Source organism: Triturus cristatus, chromosome 9, assembly GCF_964204655.1.
Source record: "Triturus cristatus chromosome 9, aTriCri1.1, whole genome shotgun sequence".
Lineage (NCBI taxonomy): Eukaryota > Metazoa > Chordata > Amphibia > Caudata > Salamandridae > Triturus > Triturus cristatus.
This window is the reverse complement of record NC_140592.1, coordinates 517,939,139-517,954,938: the sequence shown is the minus strand read 5'-3', so window position 1 is coordinate 517,954,938 and position 15,800 is coordinate 517,939,139. Positions and strand designations below refer to the sequence as shown.

Genomic DNA, 15,800 nt, shown 5'->3' with positions numbered 1-15,800 from the left:
GGCTGGCATGTAAGAAAAGGGAAGGTGAGGGACTGGCAAATGTGTGTACTGGCCAAGTCGACATGGTAGTTACAAACTGCGCACGGACTCCGCAATGGAGGGTCTGAGTTACCTTTTCAGGGCTACTCACGTGGATGGCACAATCAGTGCTGCAGGCGCACTAGTAGCATTTGATTCACAGGCCCTGGCACACTCAGTACACTTTACCAGGGACTAACAAGTAAATCAAATATCCAATCATGGAAACACCAATCCATAACACAGCTTACCACAGGAGCACTTTACCACTGATCAGCAGTGAGAAAAGTGCGCAGAAACACTACGCCAGCAAAAGCAGAGTCAAAACCGGGAGGTCAGAAAGCAAAAACTCAGGGGAAATAAGCCAAAAGATGCCAAGTCTAACAGTCCTTTTCTGTGATGGCTTCCCACACTCAGTTTTGTCTGGCCCTTTCAGCTCCTAAAAGACATTTTAAGGACTAGTTTCAGGTACCCTGTACTTGTTCAAATTTGAGGAGCTGTGGAGGGTCCATAGGTTCCCAAGTAAAAACTACTAGTGATCATTTAGAAACCAGTGCTCCTTTCTATTGGCAAATTTGTGGGTAAGTTCACTAAAGTCAGATTGTCATGAGCTTTAATGTATTCAGGCGACCAAGCACGAGAGAAAATCAACATATTTGAGCCTTTGAAAGGGGCTCTTGGCACACAGTCAGGTGCATAGGAGGCAGCATATTCATGCAGGGCATATACTGCCCCCTCCTGCAGTGATGATCTGCTGAACTAAACTTTTGCATTCCTTCCAGCGTACTCATTTAGTTATAATGGCGCCACACACTCTTGATGGGAGAAGTCCCTTTGTACAGGACTGTATAGATGTTCCTTTAGAGACGAAGTAGGATCCCCCCAGACTACGCCTCCTGGGGAGACCTTTCAAATGTTCCCCAAAAGTTTTTCTAAAATGCCACAAGCAGACCATCCTACCCCAAGGTTGGACCTGGTGCAAAACACCAATTTTGAATTAGTAAAGAAGACACGCTGTATGAGTATTTTGCTGGGTATAGGAGACTGCACCCATTTGTGTTTGCTGAAGGCAATTTTTGTTTTAATATCAGAGAAAACAGCCATATAACATGCCCACAACTGCTCAAGCACACGCGCACACATGCACACGTATCAGTGAGACCAGCCTTTTGGGCGCTGCCTAATTTCTCTTTAGGCCACTCCGACCCTGATCTACCCACAAGGATTCACCTGAAGAAAACGAGAGGGCACCTTCGGTGCCAACGTCTCTATTACCCACCCCCTCAACCCTAAAAGCCCCCTCGCCCCAGCCCTTCCCTGACTAGCAACAACGTAACAATTTGGAGCCTCACATCACAGCAGGTGTTTTGTGTCGTATGTCTGACTAGCAGAACCATCACAATGGGGCGACGGGATGAAGTGGTCAAAAAGGTGAGCCGGGGTTGATACCATTTTTACAGATGCTTGGCGGAGCTGGCACAATGCTAGTCTTAAGAACGGTATCCGTAAAGGGAGGGAGCGGAACATCATTGACCCCTCCCACAGGCCCTTCCTCACGTCCATCTTTATTCCTGTGCGGGAACAGTCAGTGGTCAGTTGGTGCCTTCTCCGCGGGTTGTGGTCTGGCACGTGGCTGGAGAGGCGCGTGCCCAGTAAAGAACCTTTCATTGTGACCAAGGCCTGTTGCCAGCTCGAGTTCCGAGGTAGCGGGGGGCAAAGAAGAGAGAACGGCGTTTACCTTTACTGTTAACCATTGTCGGGGCCAGGGTTGCACCGGTGGAGTTTACAATGGCGCGCGGGGAGGGCTGGGAATATTGGCTCTGTGCCCACCGTGTCGAACGAGGGATTAACATTCAGCTCCAGATTTGCATCGGGGGGGTCCAGGGCCCCCTTGTGAGAAATGCAGTCTGTGAATGGTTTCCGTGCTTTGGCTGCAGGGCGCCTGATGCCGAGTGAGATTAACGGTGGAGGTGAGCGTGCCCGCCGGGCGCTGCCATGACCACCGCTTGGGACTGGACAGTGCTCAGGGTGCTTGGTATTTACTCCTGACCTCAGTGAAGCATGAGAGCTAACGCAGAAGGCCAACAGAGGTAGCAGCAGTCGAACCATCCTCGGAACTCCTGAAATGGCCCTGCCTCCTTAAACACTCCGTACCTCCCAGCACCCCTCTTGCTGTGTGTGCCACTCAGGCTCATCTGTATCAGTATGCCTTCCGACAACTCGCAGGCCCTCCGTGCCTCGAAGCACCCTCCGTCTCGTGCTCCGTGTGCCTTACACTGTCTGTACCTTCCAGCACCCTTTGCAACACTCTGTGCCACTCGGCACCTGTCAGACTCATGGCGCCCTGCAGCACCCTTCATGCGCGCTTCACGATGCCCCCCAAACTCTGCCCCTCAGCATGTCGCAGAGTGTGCACCTGGTAGCTGGCATCATACCTTTCATGGTTTTGACACTGCACTGATGTTACTACAATGACTGACTGCTGCATTTAATAAGCGGAGGTTCGAAGACCTTGCGCTGCGATGGTACTGCCAGGTCTGATTATACTTATCTTGTTCACAGCCCAAGCCCACCAAAGGACGCATGCGCATCCACTGCCTGGAGAATGTGGACAAGGCTCTGCAGTTCCTAAAGGAGCAGAAAGTGCACCTGGAGAACATGGGGTCACACGACATTGTGGACGGAAACCACCGCCTCACGCTCGGTCTGATATGGACCATCATCTTGCGATTCCAGGTACGTGGGGGAGTGGAGGGTAAGGTAACCTTCTGTGTAATGGACACACTGTGTCTCATGTGGTCAAGCTCCTGTGGTTTTGTGGCAGGAGCAGGGGAGAGATTCATCAGATCTACCGCCTGCTGGTGTTATTGGAACTGCCACTAGTCTTCTAAACTGGCCCGGTGGTGATGTGGTCATACACAGCTCCATTTCCCAAGGGTTTAAGTAGGCAGGGGTTTGCTGTGCAGTCTTATGGGAGTGTATCTGGTGTAGCGTTATTATGTTGCAGAGAACTTGACACAACTTCCCCTAATATCATTCTGGCCAGTTGACCCTATTTCTGTTTACCTCTGTTGCACGTTCTGTTGTTTGTTACAGATTGTTTGCCTAACGTGAGAATTAGTTCTGGCCAGCTGTAGCCGAACTGCGAGCTTGAAGGATGTTGCACTAAAGTACTGTGATTTGGTGATGTCCTTGCTAATAAAGTGTGTAGCTTGCATGCTTCCCAGACAGGATAATAAAACATGATTCCTCTGTTCACAACCCTCTTCTTTTGATGATCAGACTTGTCCCTCAACCTCTAATTTATGTTTATGAAGCAGGTGCACGCTCACAGCAGAACATGGCTCCCTCTACTCGAGGATTCTTGTTACAGTTGAATGTGTGTTTCTTACTCTTATTCTTGGATACAGCAAAGTGTCACTGCCGGCCTTATGTTTCTTCCTACAGTCACTTGGGCCCACTCTTTCCCTCATTTTTTGGTTAAAGATGAATGTTTCCTTTTCCCCGTACCTTTAACTTTGGTTTGGGGTACGTAGAACGTGGGTCGTCAAGTTACAACAGAATAGACCCTTCTCCCTATTTCCCTAGTTAAGTAGAATGTTATTTTCATAAATTCCCATGGAGTCATCTGATGCAGCAGATGGGTATCTCCTCCCCTGGTTTTTGGTTATATAGAGCAACTCCCCCTTTTTGTTCCTTACTTCAGTATAACTTGTCCTGCCCATTCTATTGGTTGTAGCTCCTGCTGCACCTACGTCCTTGCCTCCTCTCCTCCCTCCCAGCCATAGGAGAGTGGATGCTCATCCACAACCTTGCAATGTCTCTTTTTATGGCATACCTGGTGCCGTCTCAATTACGAATGGCAGAAGATGTGAGTTTTTCCCTCTGTCACTTTCGATGGTGACAGAACTCAGTGCTTCCCATAGCCTGTTGGATAAGTGGCGTCTTCTAGTATCTGGTTCTGTATGTTTTATACTAGTATTCTGCTTCTTTTCCAGATCCAGGACATCAGCGTGGAGACAGAGGACAACAAGGAAAAGAAATCGGCCAAAGATGCGCTACTTCTGTGGTGCCAGATGAAGACTGCAGGGTACCTAGCTTTGTAGTAAGGGTGGGGGCATCTCTGTTGGCTCACACAGTCCACGAAGGTCAACATGGCGCCATTCTTAAGGCTAATACTTCCCCAGGCTCTATACTAGAAACCGTTTTGTCAGCACATTTGCTGTTGTGAGAGGAATAGGCTAAAACTAGAACACGCCCTTACTACTACCTTAATAAAAAAAAGGTGGATTAGTTTCTCACGTGGCATTGAGAAATCTAAAACAGAGTATGTTTATAGATCCAATTCGGCAACTGTGTCAAAGGTTCAGAGTTTCTTTTTAATTCATTTTTTTAACAAGCACAAATTGCTCAAATTATGACCTGTGTTGTGATCTCCTTCTAGGGTGTTAGATAAAAGCCTAGAGTAGATAGTGTGGCTTGCGTAAATATCAGGCCTTGATTCAGCATGTAGATGTGTTATTTCTACTGTACACTTCAGTGTTTTGGTGACTGACCGATGTCCTGCCAGCGCGTCTGAAGTTCACACTTCCTGTCTTAGGACGCGACACACCCTTGATGTCTTTGCTTTCCTCAGACCCAGCACTACCTTTAACCAAGGAAAGGTGTGGCAGAAAGTGCAAGGCTTGGTGAGGAGCATTGTGCAGCCAAAGGTTGACATTCCTTAGTTGCTCGGATCTGCTGGCTGGCGCCAGGTGTCTAGGTGAAAGTGCGCTACCAAGGCTATGGTATCAGCGCGTGATGGATCATCAGTGGTGTGTTCCATTAAAAAAATTCCGTAGATGCCTTCAACACTGGAGGACAGCCCATAAGAGAAAGTTATCATTGATCCGTTATCTGGAGGAAGATGAAAGGTTGGCTGTAGAGGAGACAGAAAGACCCAACCTTCATCCCATGGGCCTAGCAGCTAATGTAGTACCAGAATCGCGTGGCGTGTGGCTAGAGCCCCTAGTGACAACACAGACTGATACATGGGCAGTTGTTTTCAAATGGCCAAAGACGACCACCCAGCTTTGGGGTGCTTACCAATTGTCAAACAAAAAATAAATCAGTTTTCCCTTAAAACACGTTAACTTTTCTGGTCAGTTGTTTACTTAAATACCACTCTTGGTTTTGGGACGCATTAAACTTGTCTCAAGCCCAGAAACCATTGTTTGCCTGGGTGGAATTCGGACAGGCAGGAATTTACTGGTGAAGGTTGCACTTGTTTCACAAAGTGAGTCTTTTTGTCAGCCCCCCCTGCCCCCCGAGATCAGTTTGCGCTGTACTCATATCGTCTCTATTTATCCTTTTCTGTAGGTACCCACATGTGAATGTACACAACTTCACAACCAGCTGGAGGGATGGCTTGGCCTTCAATGCCATTGTTCACAAGCACAGGTTGGTGGCAGGATTTGCATGGCGCAGTAGACTGCATGGTGGGTATGGGTGTTTGTAATGATAAGTTGACTCTGATGGCCACGTGAAAGGAGAGGGACTTTGCTGGATGTATAAAAGACCTTGCAGGAAGAGTGGCTCATTATACAAGGTTATGATTTTAAAGCATTAATGGCATTAAAAAACAGGATGTGTGGCAATGCAAGGGAGTGGCAGTGGATATAATGTATAACATTTGTGGGGTTTGGTGACAGAAGTGGGAAATACATTTTGATGGTGCCAGGTTTGAAGTTGTTCGTTAGGCCCTGACACAGCAGAAGTTGTGTAGCAACCACGACTGGTCATGCTGTCCGGTTCGTGAATCTCCTCTGTGACGTTTCCATTTGTTGTCCTCACCAGAGGGAGTCTCTGCCCTAAGTGATGTGCTGCTCTGCCAGGCTCCAGCCTCTCTCTAGAATCGGACCCTCATCTTCTCACCTTGTCCCCGAGTTAACTCTAGCTGCTGAAGTATGGAACGTGCTGAGATTTAAAGCTCGCTACAATTGAGGAGTCAAAAGCGCAGCCATCTTTGATTTGTGAATTTGGCTGCAATTTTTTTTTGGGCCAATTTTAGTGTCATTCACATTGGCCACCGCTTCTATAAGTTTAATCCTACTTTCTGTTATATTTACCCATTGGCAATGTCTGTGTAACATCCATATTTAATTATAAAAATTGTTTATTCTCTCCACCACGTGTGTCTGTTCGTGTTAATTTCCATTTAGCATAACATCCATTAGTGTTGTGTGTTTAACCAAATCAGTGTTTGTATCCAGTTTTAGGTCTGGCCTAGAGAAAGCTCTAGTTGTTGTTTGCTTGATGCAATCAAAAACATACATAAATAAATCATCCATATATGTATACATATGTAAAGCTGCCGAGGTTCAGTCCTCCGCTCAGTTGCCATTAACATTTTGCTTGTCTACGGTGAAATATCAACACACGTCCGTTTCAGCGCTACGAAGCCTAGAGATTGCCGCACCACGTGCGGCACACAGTACACGGCGCTACAGTTCTCCTAGCCCCTGGTTGGGGAGCATTTCCTGTGCACCCAGCGGCCCGCGCGCACTGCCTTTTCTAGGCCAATCGTTTTAATTGATCCCCTGGGAGGCCCTCCCTGGACGGCCGCCAGCGCTAATTGAAGTTCACACTGAAGAGATGCTGTCTGTTGATTGTTGTTTTACTGGTGCGAAAGTGGAGGCAGTGTGGAACATACAGGGTTATTCTGCATATTGACAGGAGCTGCCCTCCGGGTGGTTCTTCTACTCAAACCCACCACAAATACAGCTACGGTAAGTGCATGGAGCATGCAGGCCTGCAGCTCCTCTGTTACACTCTGACCACTTTGGAGGATGTCCTTGCCTAGGATGGATTTGCACCGGAAGTGACCACTTCTCCCAGGTGACCACTACTGGACCGAGGAACAGCTTGACATATCACTTATATCGCCACTTAACACAGTACTCCTGTGTCTTGCTCATCCACCAATAGTGGGAAACCCAACGGTCCCTATTAGATATAATTGATAGTGGGCAGTGCGGTGGTATTCCAGCTATGTTGAAGGCGTTGTTTTTTATCATTGGGCGTTGCTTTCATAAATCTGCGTTTCCACTAATGATGTTGATAAATGTTCCATTTGAAGGCAGTGCTGTCCTTACGGGTGGGGGCCAGATAAAGAGATCATTTAATTCTCAAAATTTGTCATGTTTTTTTTTCTGTAGACTGTATATCCAACACTTTGTTTTCCACCATGAAGCCTATTTTCACTCTCTCATTCTTTTCGTTCTCTCATCTGCCCTCCACCTCCAGACCAGACCTGATTGAGTTTGACACCCTGAAAAAGTCCAACGCTCACTACAACCTGCAGAATGCGTTCAACGTGGCTGAGAAAGAATTGGGCCTCACTAAGCTCCTGGACCCTGAGGGTGAGCTCAGCCCACCACCCATGAGAGAAAGGCAGTCTCCCACTGAGTAAAGTTGGCAAAACTCGTTTCAGGGCTCAAGTTATAGGCGATGATCATGTAAAGCAAGATGGGGGGGGGGGGGGGGGGTGCCTAATGCATTGTCTTTAATGTGGACTTGAAGGATTTATCTCTAGCCTTGTGGGTGTCTTTCTGCGACCTAGAAGTAGCCTTACTAATATCCTTTCCACTGTTAATGGAGAAATAACCCTACGATCTGTCATATCTATTTCTCACCCTATGCATCTCTAAAAATATCTTCTACCTCACTCTCCGACTCATCTCAAACCTCATTCTACTACTCTTTCTAATGTGCTAGCCTATTTTTCACCCTGTACCTCTCTCAACATATCCTTTACCCCCTCTCTCTCTCTCTGACTCATCCCAAATCCTGTACCACTACTATGTTTCCCAAAATAACCCTTTCTAGACTGTTCCCTCCACTACCCCTCCTTGCAACATCTCATACCTCCTTTTACTATTCAAATCACCAAACTAGCCTTTCTAAACCCTTCCCTCTGACTCTTCCCCCTCCACCCCCCCTTTACTCATCCCAAACACCCTCCTACTGCTGTGCACTCCAAAAAATCAACTTTCAAGACCCTTTCCTCTTCTATCCCTCCTCGAACCTTTTCATTCCAAATAACAGACTAACATGTCCACTGCTCAAATCAGTTTCATATTTCCGTATACTAATTTACCACTGATCCTTTTTGTGTAGAGTGCTACTCGCCGAAAAGCGCTTCAACACCTCATCAGGGGTAGCAAGCGCTAAATAAATGGAAACCCTTCCCTCTCTATCCCTCCAGTATCCTTTTCAATCCAAATAAGACTAACATGTCCACTGCTCAAATGAATTTCATATTCCGCTATACAAATTCACCACTAATCCTTTTTGGGTTCCCGAGTAGCGTGCTACCCGCCGAAAAAGCGATTCACCGTCTCGTCAGCGGTATTAAGAGCTATATAAATGCAATTACAATACAATATTTGGAGAGCTGGAGCAACACTACACAGAACGTTGGGTGTTCAATTTTGTAAGCACATGTAAATCTATAGACCATGGGTGCTATTGAGGTTTATGAAACTGGACTTACAGCTTCGGTGATAAATGAAATGCAAAGCTGATGACCACCAGCATCGTTTATAAGCAAAAGGCTAGATGTAGAACTTTCATTGTTATTTGGAAGGGTGATGGTGGGACTTAAGGTCCTAGAACGTCGTGTTTTAAGGAGGTGTAGGATAGGTGATCAGATTTTGAAACCAAAAACCAAGACATTTCACAAATGCAGAAGTGGTACTACAATTTTGCATTGATCAAGGGGCACTGAAGGACTTGACAGCGCTCACCAACATAGAACACAGACAGTGGGGCACTAAGGCAAGTTTTTACACAGCATCATCTGTGTTTATCAAAATTTCTTTCTGCTTGTGCTGCTTACTTATTCTGAACGCGTAAAATCTTGCTTCCATGATCAGTTCAGTCAATCTTTTCTTAAAACCAGGATTTGCACTACATTTCGGGTAATTTGCCTGGACAGATGACGAAAAAACAGCACTTTCTCTGTAAAATTCGGGACACTCGATCATCCTAGTGAAAGACTTAAAATCGTAAGTCAGGGAGTAGGATATTTGTTGTAGTTTCGGAGAAGCCTGCTCTCAATAGGCCACCTACTTAAGATGTGTGCCTGGTTATTTAGGGAAAATGTCAAGTTAGTTTCTTTTTTCGTCCCAGCTGAAGCCAGCTGATGCAATGTCAACGGGAGCCTCTTTACTCCAGGTGCAATCGGCGGCCCTGCAAACCAAATTAATGTAGTTACTTTATACTAGGGCATCTGGTATTATGCGATTATTGCGGCTGCAGCGTTTTCAGCATAACTATGGATTTGCCATGTAATCCATCATCTGCTGATTTTAATAAATAAAAATGTTTCTAACTCATACAGATCAAAAGTTAACTAAAAACGTAGAATCATGTGTTGGCAGCAGTGGAAGGCCCATGGCAAGGCTGAGCATCACCTTTTTGACGCTTATTGATGTGTTTGGGTGTTAAATTGGTACTATTAAGGTGAAACCTTTGCCCAGTCTTGCTGTGTAAAAATGACAAAATAATGAAGTAATACCATCCCAAAATTTGGTGCATTACGCCGCATAATTTGCCTTTTGTTGCCGCATTATTTAGTCAACCCTGCCACATAATTTGGTCCTGCCTTGCCGGATTATTCCAGTGGTTTTGCATTATACCAATGCCAATCGGACCTGAGACAAAAAAGGAGCAGAATAGATGGTTGAAAGCGTGATGCACTTTCTGGAGACTTTTCTTTTTGTGCCGTTGTTCTGTTTGCTGGTTAATGCTGCCCCTTTGTGGTCAAAGCGCCGAAAATGACGTTGGATAGCCGAGTAGCGTATTTCTTTACACTGAGAGCTTCGGTTGAATCTCGGCGACTTGCACCCGGCCTACTTACTAAGCGTGGACGCCAAGACTGTCACCGCTGCAGCTCTGTGCGCGTGGCTGTACGCCCCACGCGAAGGCGGGGTTTAAGAAATGCTGCCTTCGTATTATTTGGGTAATATTTGACTGAAAATCCTTTACTTGCTGCATTCTTATGACTCTGTAAATGAGTACTGCGTCAGACAAAAACACTTAATAGTAAGTCAAAGATATTGAATTTCCCCTAATATAATTTTTTGTTGTATTGTATGTACACGTTTTAATTAAAAGTTGTATCTACAAAATGGCCCCCAATAAAAGCTATAGAAAACCATACTTTCGACTGTATAAATATATAAAATAAAAATGCGAGAGATGTGGAGCCTTATTCCTCTACCAATCAGCCATGGAACCCAGTGCGGCTACGTTCTGTAGGACATACCCTGCTTCCTTAATGTACACACCTATCAAACCAGAGCCCTTCGTTAGCCTTGAATGCTCTCTCCGTTGCAGCCATAAAGCGCCCCTCAGGCTCACACAACATTGAAAGGCCCCATGTTTAAAGCATGTAGTTTGAAACGAAAATACCATCACCCCCCATCCCCCACCACGACCCGGGGAGTTCTAGGCTAACTGCTGATTCTGTCATCTAGAGGTCCTGAAGCCCACCCAGTCCAACACAGTTATCCATCCTTCCGAGGTCGATAAATTAAGAACCATTACTTTGGGGAATAACACCTCTGATTTACAACACTCAAGAGCTGGCAACGCATCAGCATGAATCACATTATAATGGTCAGCTTCATCATCCATTAAGGGCCTTCTCCAGCAGCCCTGACACGGCCCTTTCCCCGAGCTGTTGGTTTCCCCACGCCGGCGTTGTATACAGAAGGAGGGACACCTTGCCCGGGACGTATCTCATGATTTATGTCGACCATGACTTGATCTCACCTAAGGAGTGTGCTCCTTAAATACCTGCTAAACCTCGGATTTTAGAACGTAAGCACAGCTTTTGATGCTGCCATCACTTCGAAAGAGAAAATATAGAGGAGAACACTAGAAATACTTTGTCGAGACTGGGGATTATGATATCCCAGTGATACAGAAAGGATAAATACGGGGTGGATGGCACCCGAGTAAGAAGAAAACGTACACTACTCAGAGGACAGTTGATGAGCCCTGAAGAAGTCCTCACACAGGATGAAATGCTTTGGCTACTGTGAAGAAAGAAATTATAATAAAGGTATATGTAAATTACGATATTTTGGTGGTATTGTTTCCTTAGTTTTCCTTGTGTGTGGATCAAATTCTCTATGCAGGAACTAGCCGCAGACATTTGAAGATGGCCAAGTAGTGCTCTCCCAGTGGCCCTTGCTGCTCCGTTCTGTTCAGATTGCCAGAGTCTCCAGCACGAGCTCAATTGAAGCTCTGATTGAAGCATCTGGGCAGATCTATACCTTCTCCAGGTCACCTCTGACAATGGCCTTGCTGCATGCAGGCGCCTCTTTTTGGCAGCACTGATTGGATATTTTCCTCAGTGATGCATATAAAGCAACAGGCGAGCCACATTCCCCCCCCTTCCCCCGCCACATTCCAAATGCCTCTACACATGCCTTATGTGTGGGTGCAATGGCCCCCCTTCACAACTTTTGTGCGCCTCTTGTTTGAGTGTCTACAGTAAGCCAGTTAGCAGGACTGAATCACACCAAGGATTATTGGAAAAACCTCCGTAGTCAATATAGATTTTCATAGACTTGTTCTTCATGTGTACGGAGAGTTCCAGCTCCCACTCGGGCACAGCACTGAAGCTCTTCAGCCGTCTTCTGCCCCACTTCATGTGCATGACCTCAGGATGTCGATGTCTCCTATGGCTCTCGTTGTGCAGCTCCAATACTACCAACTATTCTTCTCAATCCAAATAACTGACTAATATCCACCACTCAAATTACTTTCATATTTCACTAAACTAATTCACCACTAATCCTTTATGGGTTCCGGAGTAGCATGCTATTCGCCAAAAAAGCGCTTTAAAACCCCATCGGAGAAACAAGCGCTATATAAATGCAAACCTTTTTCCCTCTTCTATCTCTCCCCTATCCTTCTGAACCCAAATAACTGGCTAATATCCACCACTCAAATTACTTTCATATTTTCACTATACTAATTCAACACTAATCCATTATGGGTTCAAGAGTAGCATGCTACTCGCCAAAAATGCGCTTCAATGCCTCGTCAGGGGTAGTAAGAGCTATATAAATACAATACAATACCAAACCAGTTTATCCCAATACAAATGATGTCACCACTTGCACAGGTGATAGCTACCTGCAACCACACTCCTGAAAAGACTTTAAAAAAAAAAAAACTCAGATCCCATCTTCATTGGATTGTGGCATTGTTGTTTATTCAGTATCCTCTTCCACACAGAAGATGGATGGTCTTAACAAACCTGCAGTCTTTCAGATCAAAGACTTGGCCAGTTAGAATAAAGACCTAGAAAATTACTTTGAGTGAAAACGTCTTAGAAAGTTGGATTTTAGAGCAGAAACTGCATGCATGTATCATCCTCTGGATATCAATACTGCATTCTGGTATTTTTGTTATTGACAGAATTTACACTGCCCTGTCTGTTTACGATTTGTGGTAGCGCAGCTCTGGAGTGAGTCTAGTTTGCCAGCCTCCTGTCCAGCAACATAATACCGATCTAAAAGTGTTCTTGGGCAGCTGTGTGAAGAGGAGTTCCTCCAGCTTAATACGGTCTGCCCCTGTTTCTCCTCTCACCCCACTTCTGCTGTGTCACGTTACAATCAAATATTTAGGTCTGCCTTTAGCCAAGACCTTTTGATTTTTAGTAAAATTTTATGTATAGCATATTTTTGAAAGGGCCTATCAGCCAGCCCTCTTCATCCATTGGCCTGTTGTTGTCATTCACGATTTTCTTCCGCTGGCTACAGCATAGAGCATGGGCCTGATGGGTCAGCAAGCTTCAGCCAGTGATTGACTTCACTGTGAGTGGCGGCATTGTGCCCTTCCACAAGCAACACATCCACATTCAGTGCCACAGACTACTGTCGCAACGGGTGTTTTTTGAGACTAGTAAAATAATGTAGCTTTTTTTTACAATTTTTAAAAAAGTTTGCAAGGGGCACAGTAGCTCCCACAATGTTTTGCATATAAAACAAAAAATCAGGGCACAACCTAACAAACACTAACAAAGCCAAAATCCTGGTAGTCCTCGCAAGACTGATTGGCTTTGCCAATGCCTGTTTTCTTTTTGCTTCATTTCATCAAAGCCATGTGACTTTGAAAATATGATGACTCTGTCTGTTTTCATTTTTTTTTACAGACGTCAACGTGGACCAGCCAGACGAGAAGTCCATCATCACCTATGTGGCTACCTACTATCACTACTTCTCCAAGATGAAAGCCTTGGCCGTGGAGGGCAAGCGTATCGGAAAGGTAAGGGTAGCTCCATTACTCAACGTGGGATGTCAACATTAATAGCTGGTTTGTTTGTCCAAAGAATGGCAACGGCTTGCCCACAGGCGTCTGCACATCATACAATGAGAGTCGGTGAGGAAGTCAGTTTATTGTATGAATGAGCAAGGTTGAAGATGTTGGTGTTGCAGTCCTGTCTGAGAAGCATCGGATTGAGTGCTGGGAACCCGAGGCGTCTCACAGCCCTTAACTAATCCTGCGACTTTCGTCCATTGATTCATAGTATGGTGAACAAAGATTAAGGGTTCGGCCTTTACTGAATAAAAATCAGACCCTCCTACAGCAGCTAAGGTGTTATGTTAAGTGCTTCGGGATGGATATAGGTCATACAACACATGGCCCAATGCAAGTTGAAGGGGGTAGCACTTGACAGTATAAAGCGAGAATTGGATCTGCTGTACTCTTAGACAACAAGCCCCATGGAAGCCTCAGTGTCATGCATCCAGTAGAACAAGCAGGTTACGTCTTATGCTGCATTAATAGGCATCCAAGGTGAGGCCGCGACCCTTGTGTAAGGGCCTGGTTGGGCACCTTGAGAAAGTGGCTCGGACAGTGGGCTTGATTTCTTCAGACCCAGATATTCTGATTCGTGTTATAAGCATACATGTTTGTGATGTCAGGAATTGTGAGTGTACCCATTTAGCCACATTAAAGTAGAGGCAACCTGTGCCATTGTCTAAAGCCAGAATGAATGAGTGTAGTCGTGGTCACTGTTAAGTTGTTATTTTTTGTGTTAGAACAGTGAATGTGTGGATTAGTCTGTAGGCAAGGCCCATGGAGTCAGGAAACATTTGTAAACTTTAAGCTGTGTGTTTTTGAGGGTATTTATGACCCAGGTTGGCATTTTAGTTTTCCTAAACAACCTGTGGGCCTTTTAGCACAATAATTGACTACGGTTACATAAATCTAGCTTTCCGAATGTCTTGTTGTATCCTCTGAATCACCACTTGGAAATGTCTCAGATTCGGATACTCACAATAAAGGGAAATTCAACAGGCGTTACCTCTTCTTGAACAATACTGGTCAACTAATAAGCAAACCCTCCATAAGGTGATTAAAAATGCATTAATAAATGGCAAAGTTTGATACTAATCACTATATATAGAGTGCTCTGCTGCACAGGGGAGCAGGCAAGAACATTACCTTACACGTAACACAAAGTGATGCACTATGTGTATGGTTTGTCTGCCAATATGTGACATCAGCCCATGGATTGAGACCGGATGTATTTAGGGCGAGTTTTCGACATAATGGCTGATGTGGAGCAGAGTTATCAAAGGGTATGTAGGCCGTGATAGAGGCAATTCAAATGACTTCATTTATCTAACCATTCATTGAGACTTAGTTCGGCTTTGTGGAAAGCTGGATATTTCTGGACATCGACTGACTTTGAAGGAGCAGCAGACCAGGGTAAAACCAGTTCTGTGGTTTCTGTTAGGGCCCCAGCCTGTTAAAAAGCATTTGTTTCCAAATAAGATAGTCTGTTGGATGTGGTTTCCTCTATTGGAGTTATCTTTCCAAAAAGGATGAGTTTCTGACCCTCACATTTATGTTTGTACTGTCAAGGGTTTGTAATAAGTAAACGTGACCCAAGCAAGGGCACAGTTTTAACTGTCGTTCATAGTGTACTTAATGGGAAACTTTTTGCCTCTTTCTGCTAAGGAATGTGCATAGTGGATTGAGGCCCACCACACCATGTATGACACTATTAGGTGAGACACCAGCATTTCATATATGGGCAGGGAAAGCAAGAGGGTCTGATTCTCCATTTTTAGCCTTTCCACCTACAAACCAATACACAATGAAAGGAATGCTGAGCATGTGAGACATGTTCATGGCTGATCTCCATGAGGTTGTGTGCATCCATGAGGTGTCTTTTCCTATGCACACTAAAGAATTCAGGCCATAGGGTGTAAACTCTATTTCTCAAACTGGAGCAGAGTCCATTACAGAGTCCATGGGGGCGAGGCGTCAACCTACGAAGCAAATGTTGCATTTCTACTATTGTCCCCTATTAAAAGATACTATTCATGGGACTCACCTAAGGCCACTAGAGGGCTTCTTGCCCCCAAACCTCCACACTGAAGGTGACCAATTTTGTCTCCTCATTTCTTGCCAGGAGGCACTTTTGCACACTAGTCCATGAAGGGGGCGGGGCCTCACGACGTGTCTTAAGTGCCTTCAGCAATCCCACCTGGTGGGACTCACCGAAGGCAACCAGAGGGCTTCTTGGCCCCCCATGAACCTCCACACCTCAGGGGACCAATTTTGCCACCTCATTCTGCGCCAAGGGGGGCGCTTTTGCACACCAAGACCTGCGGGACCTCTGCGTGTCCCGCAGAACGAGACACGCAGAGGTCAATGGCGGACCCGTCCTCCATGCGCGGAGGAGGCTGGGCCACCTCATGATTTTTTCA

The 15,800-nt window shown here is 45.6% G+C and overlaps 1 protein-coding gene across 3 annotated transcripts in view; it reads left to right on the top strand.

Annotated features, from left to right (window-relative positions):
* Positions 1-15,800, top strand: part of SPTBN2 (spectrin beta, non-erythrocytic 2) — a 935,599-nt gene that overhangs the window by 610,571 nt on the left and 309,228 nt on the right. For 2 of the 3 annotated variants that reach the window (XM_085625502.1, XM_085625503.1), the window contains 5 exons: positions 2,581-2,754; positions 4,017-4,112; positions 5,381-5,457; positions 7,303-7,418; positions 13,232-13,344. In XM_085625502.1, the coding sequence (XP_085481628.1) occupies positions 2,581-2,754; positions 4,017-4,112; positions 5,381-5,457; positions 7,303-7,418; positions 13,232-13,344 (576 nt within the window). Of the gene's footprint in view, positions 1-2,580; positions 2,755-4,016; positions 4,113-5,376; positions 5,458-7,302; positions 7,419-13,231; positions 13,345-15,800 lie in introns of all 3 variants that reach the window. The other variant, XM_085625501.1, reaches the window with a different exon arrangement.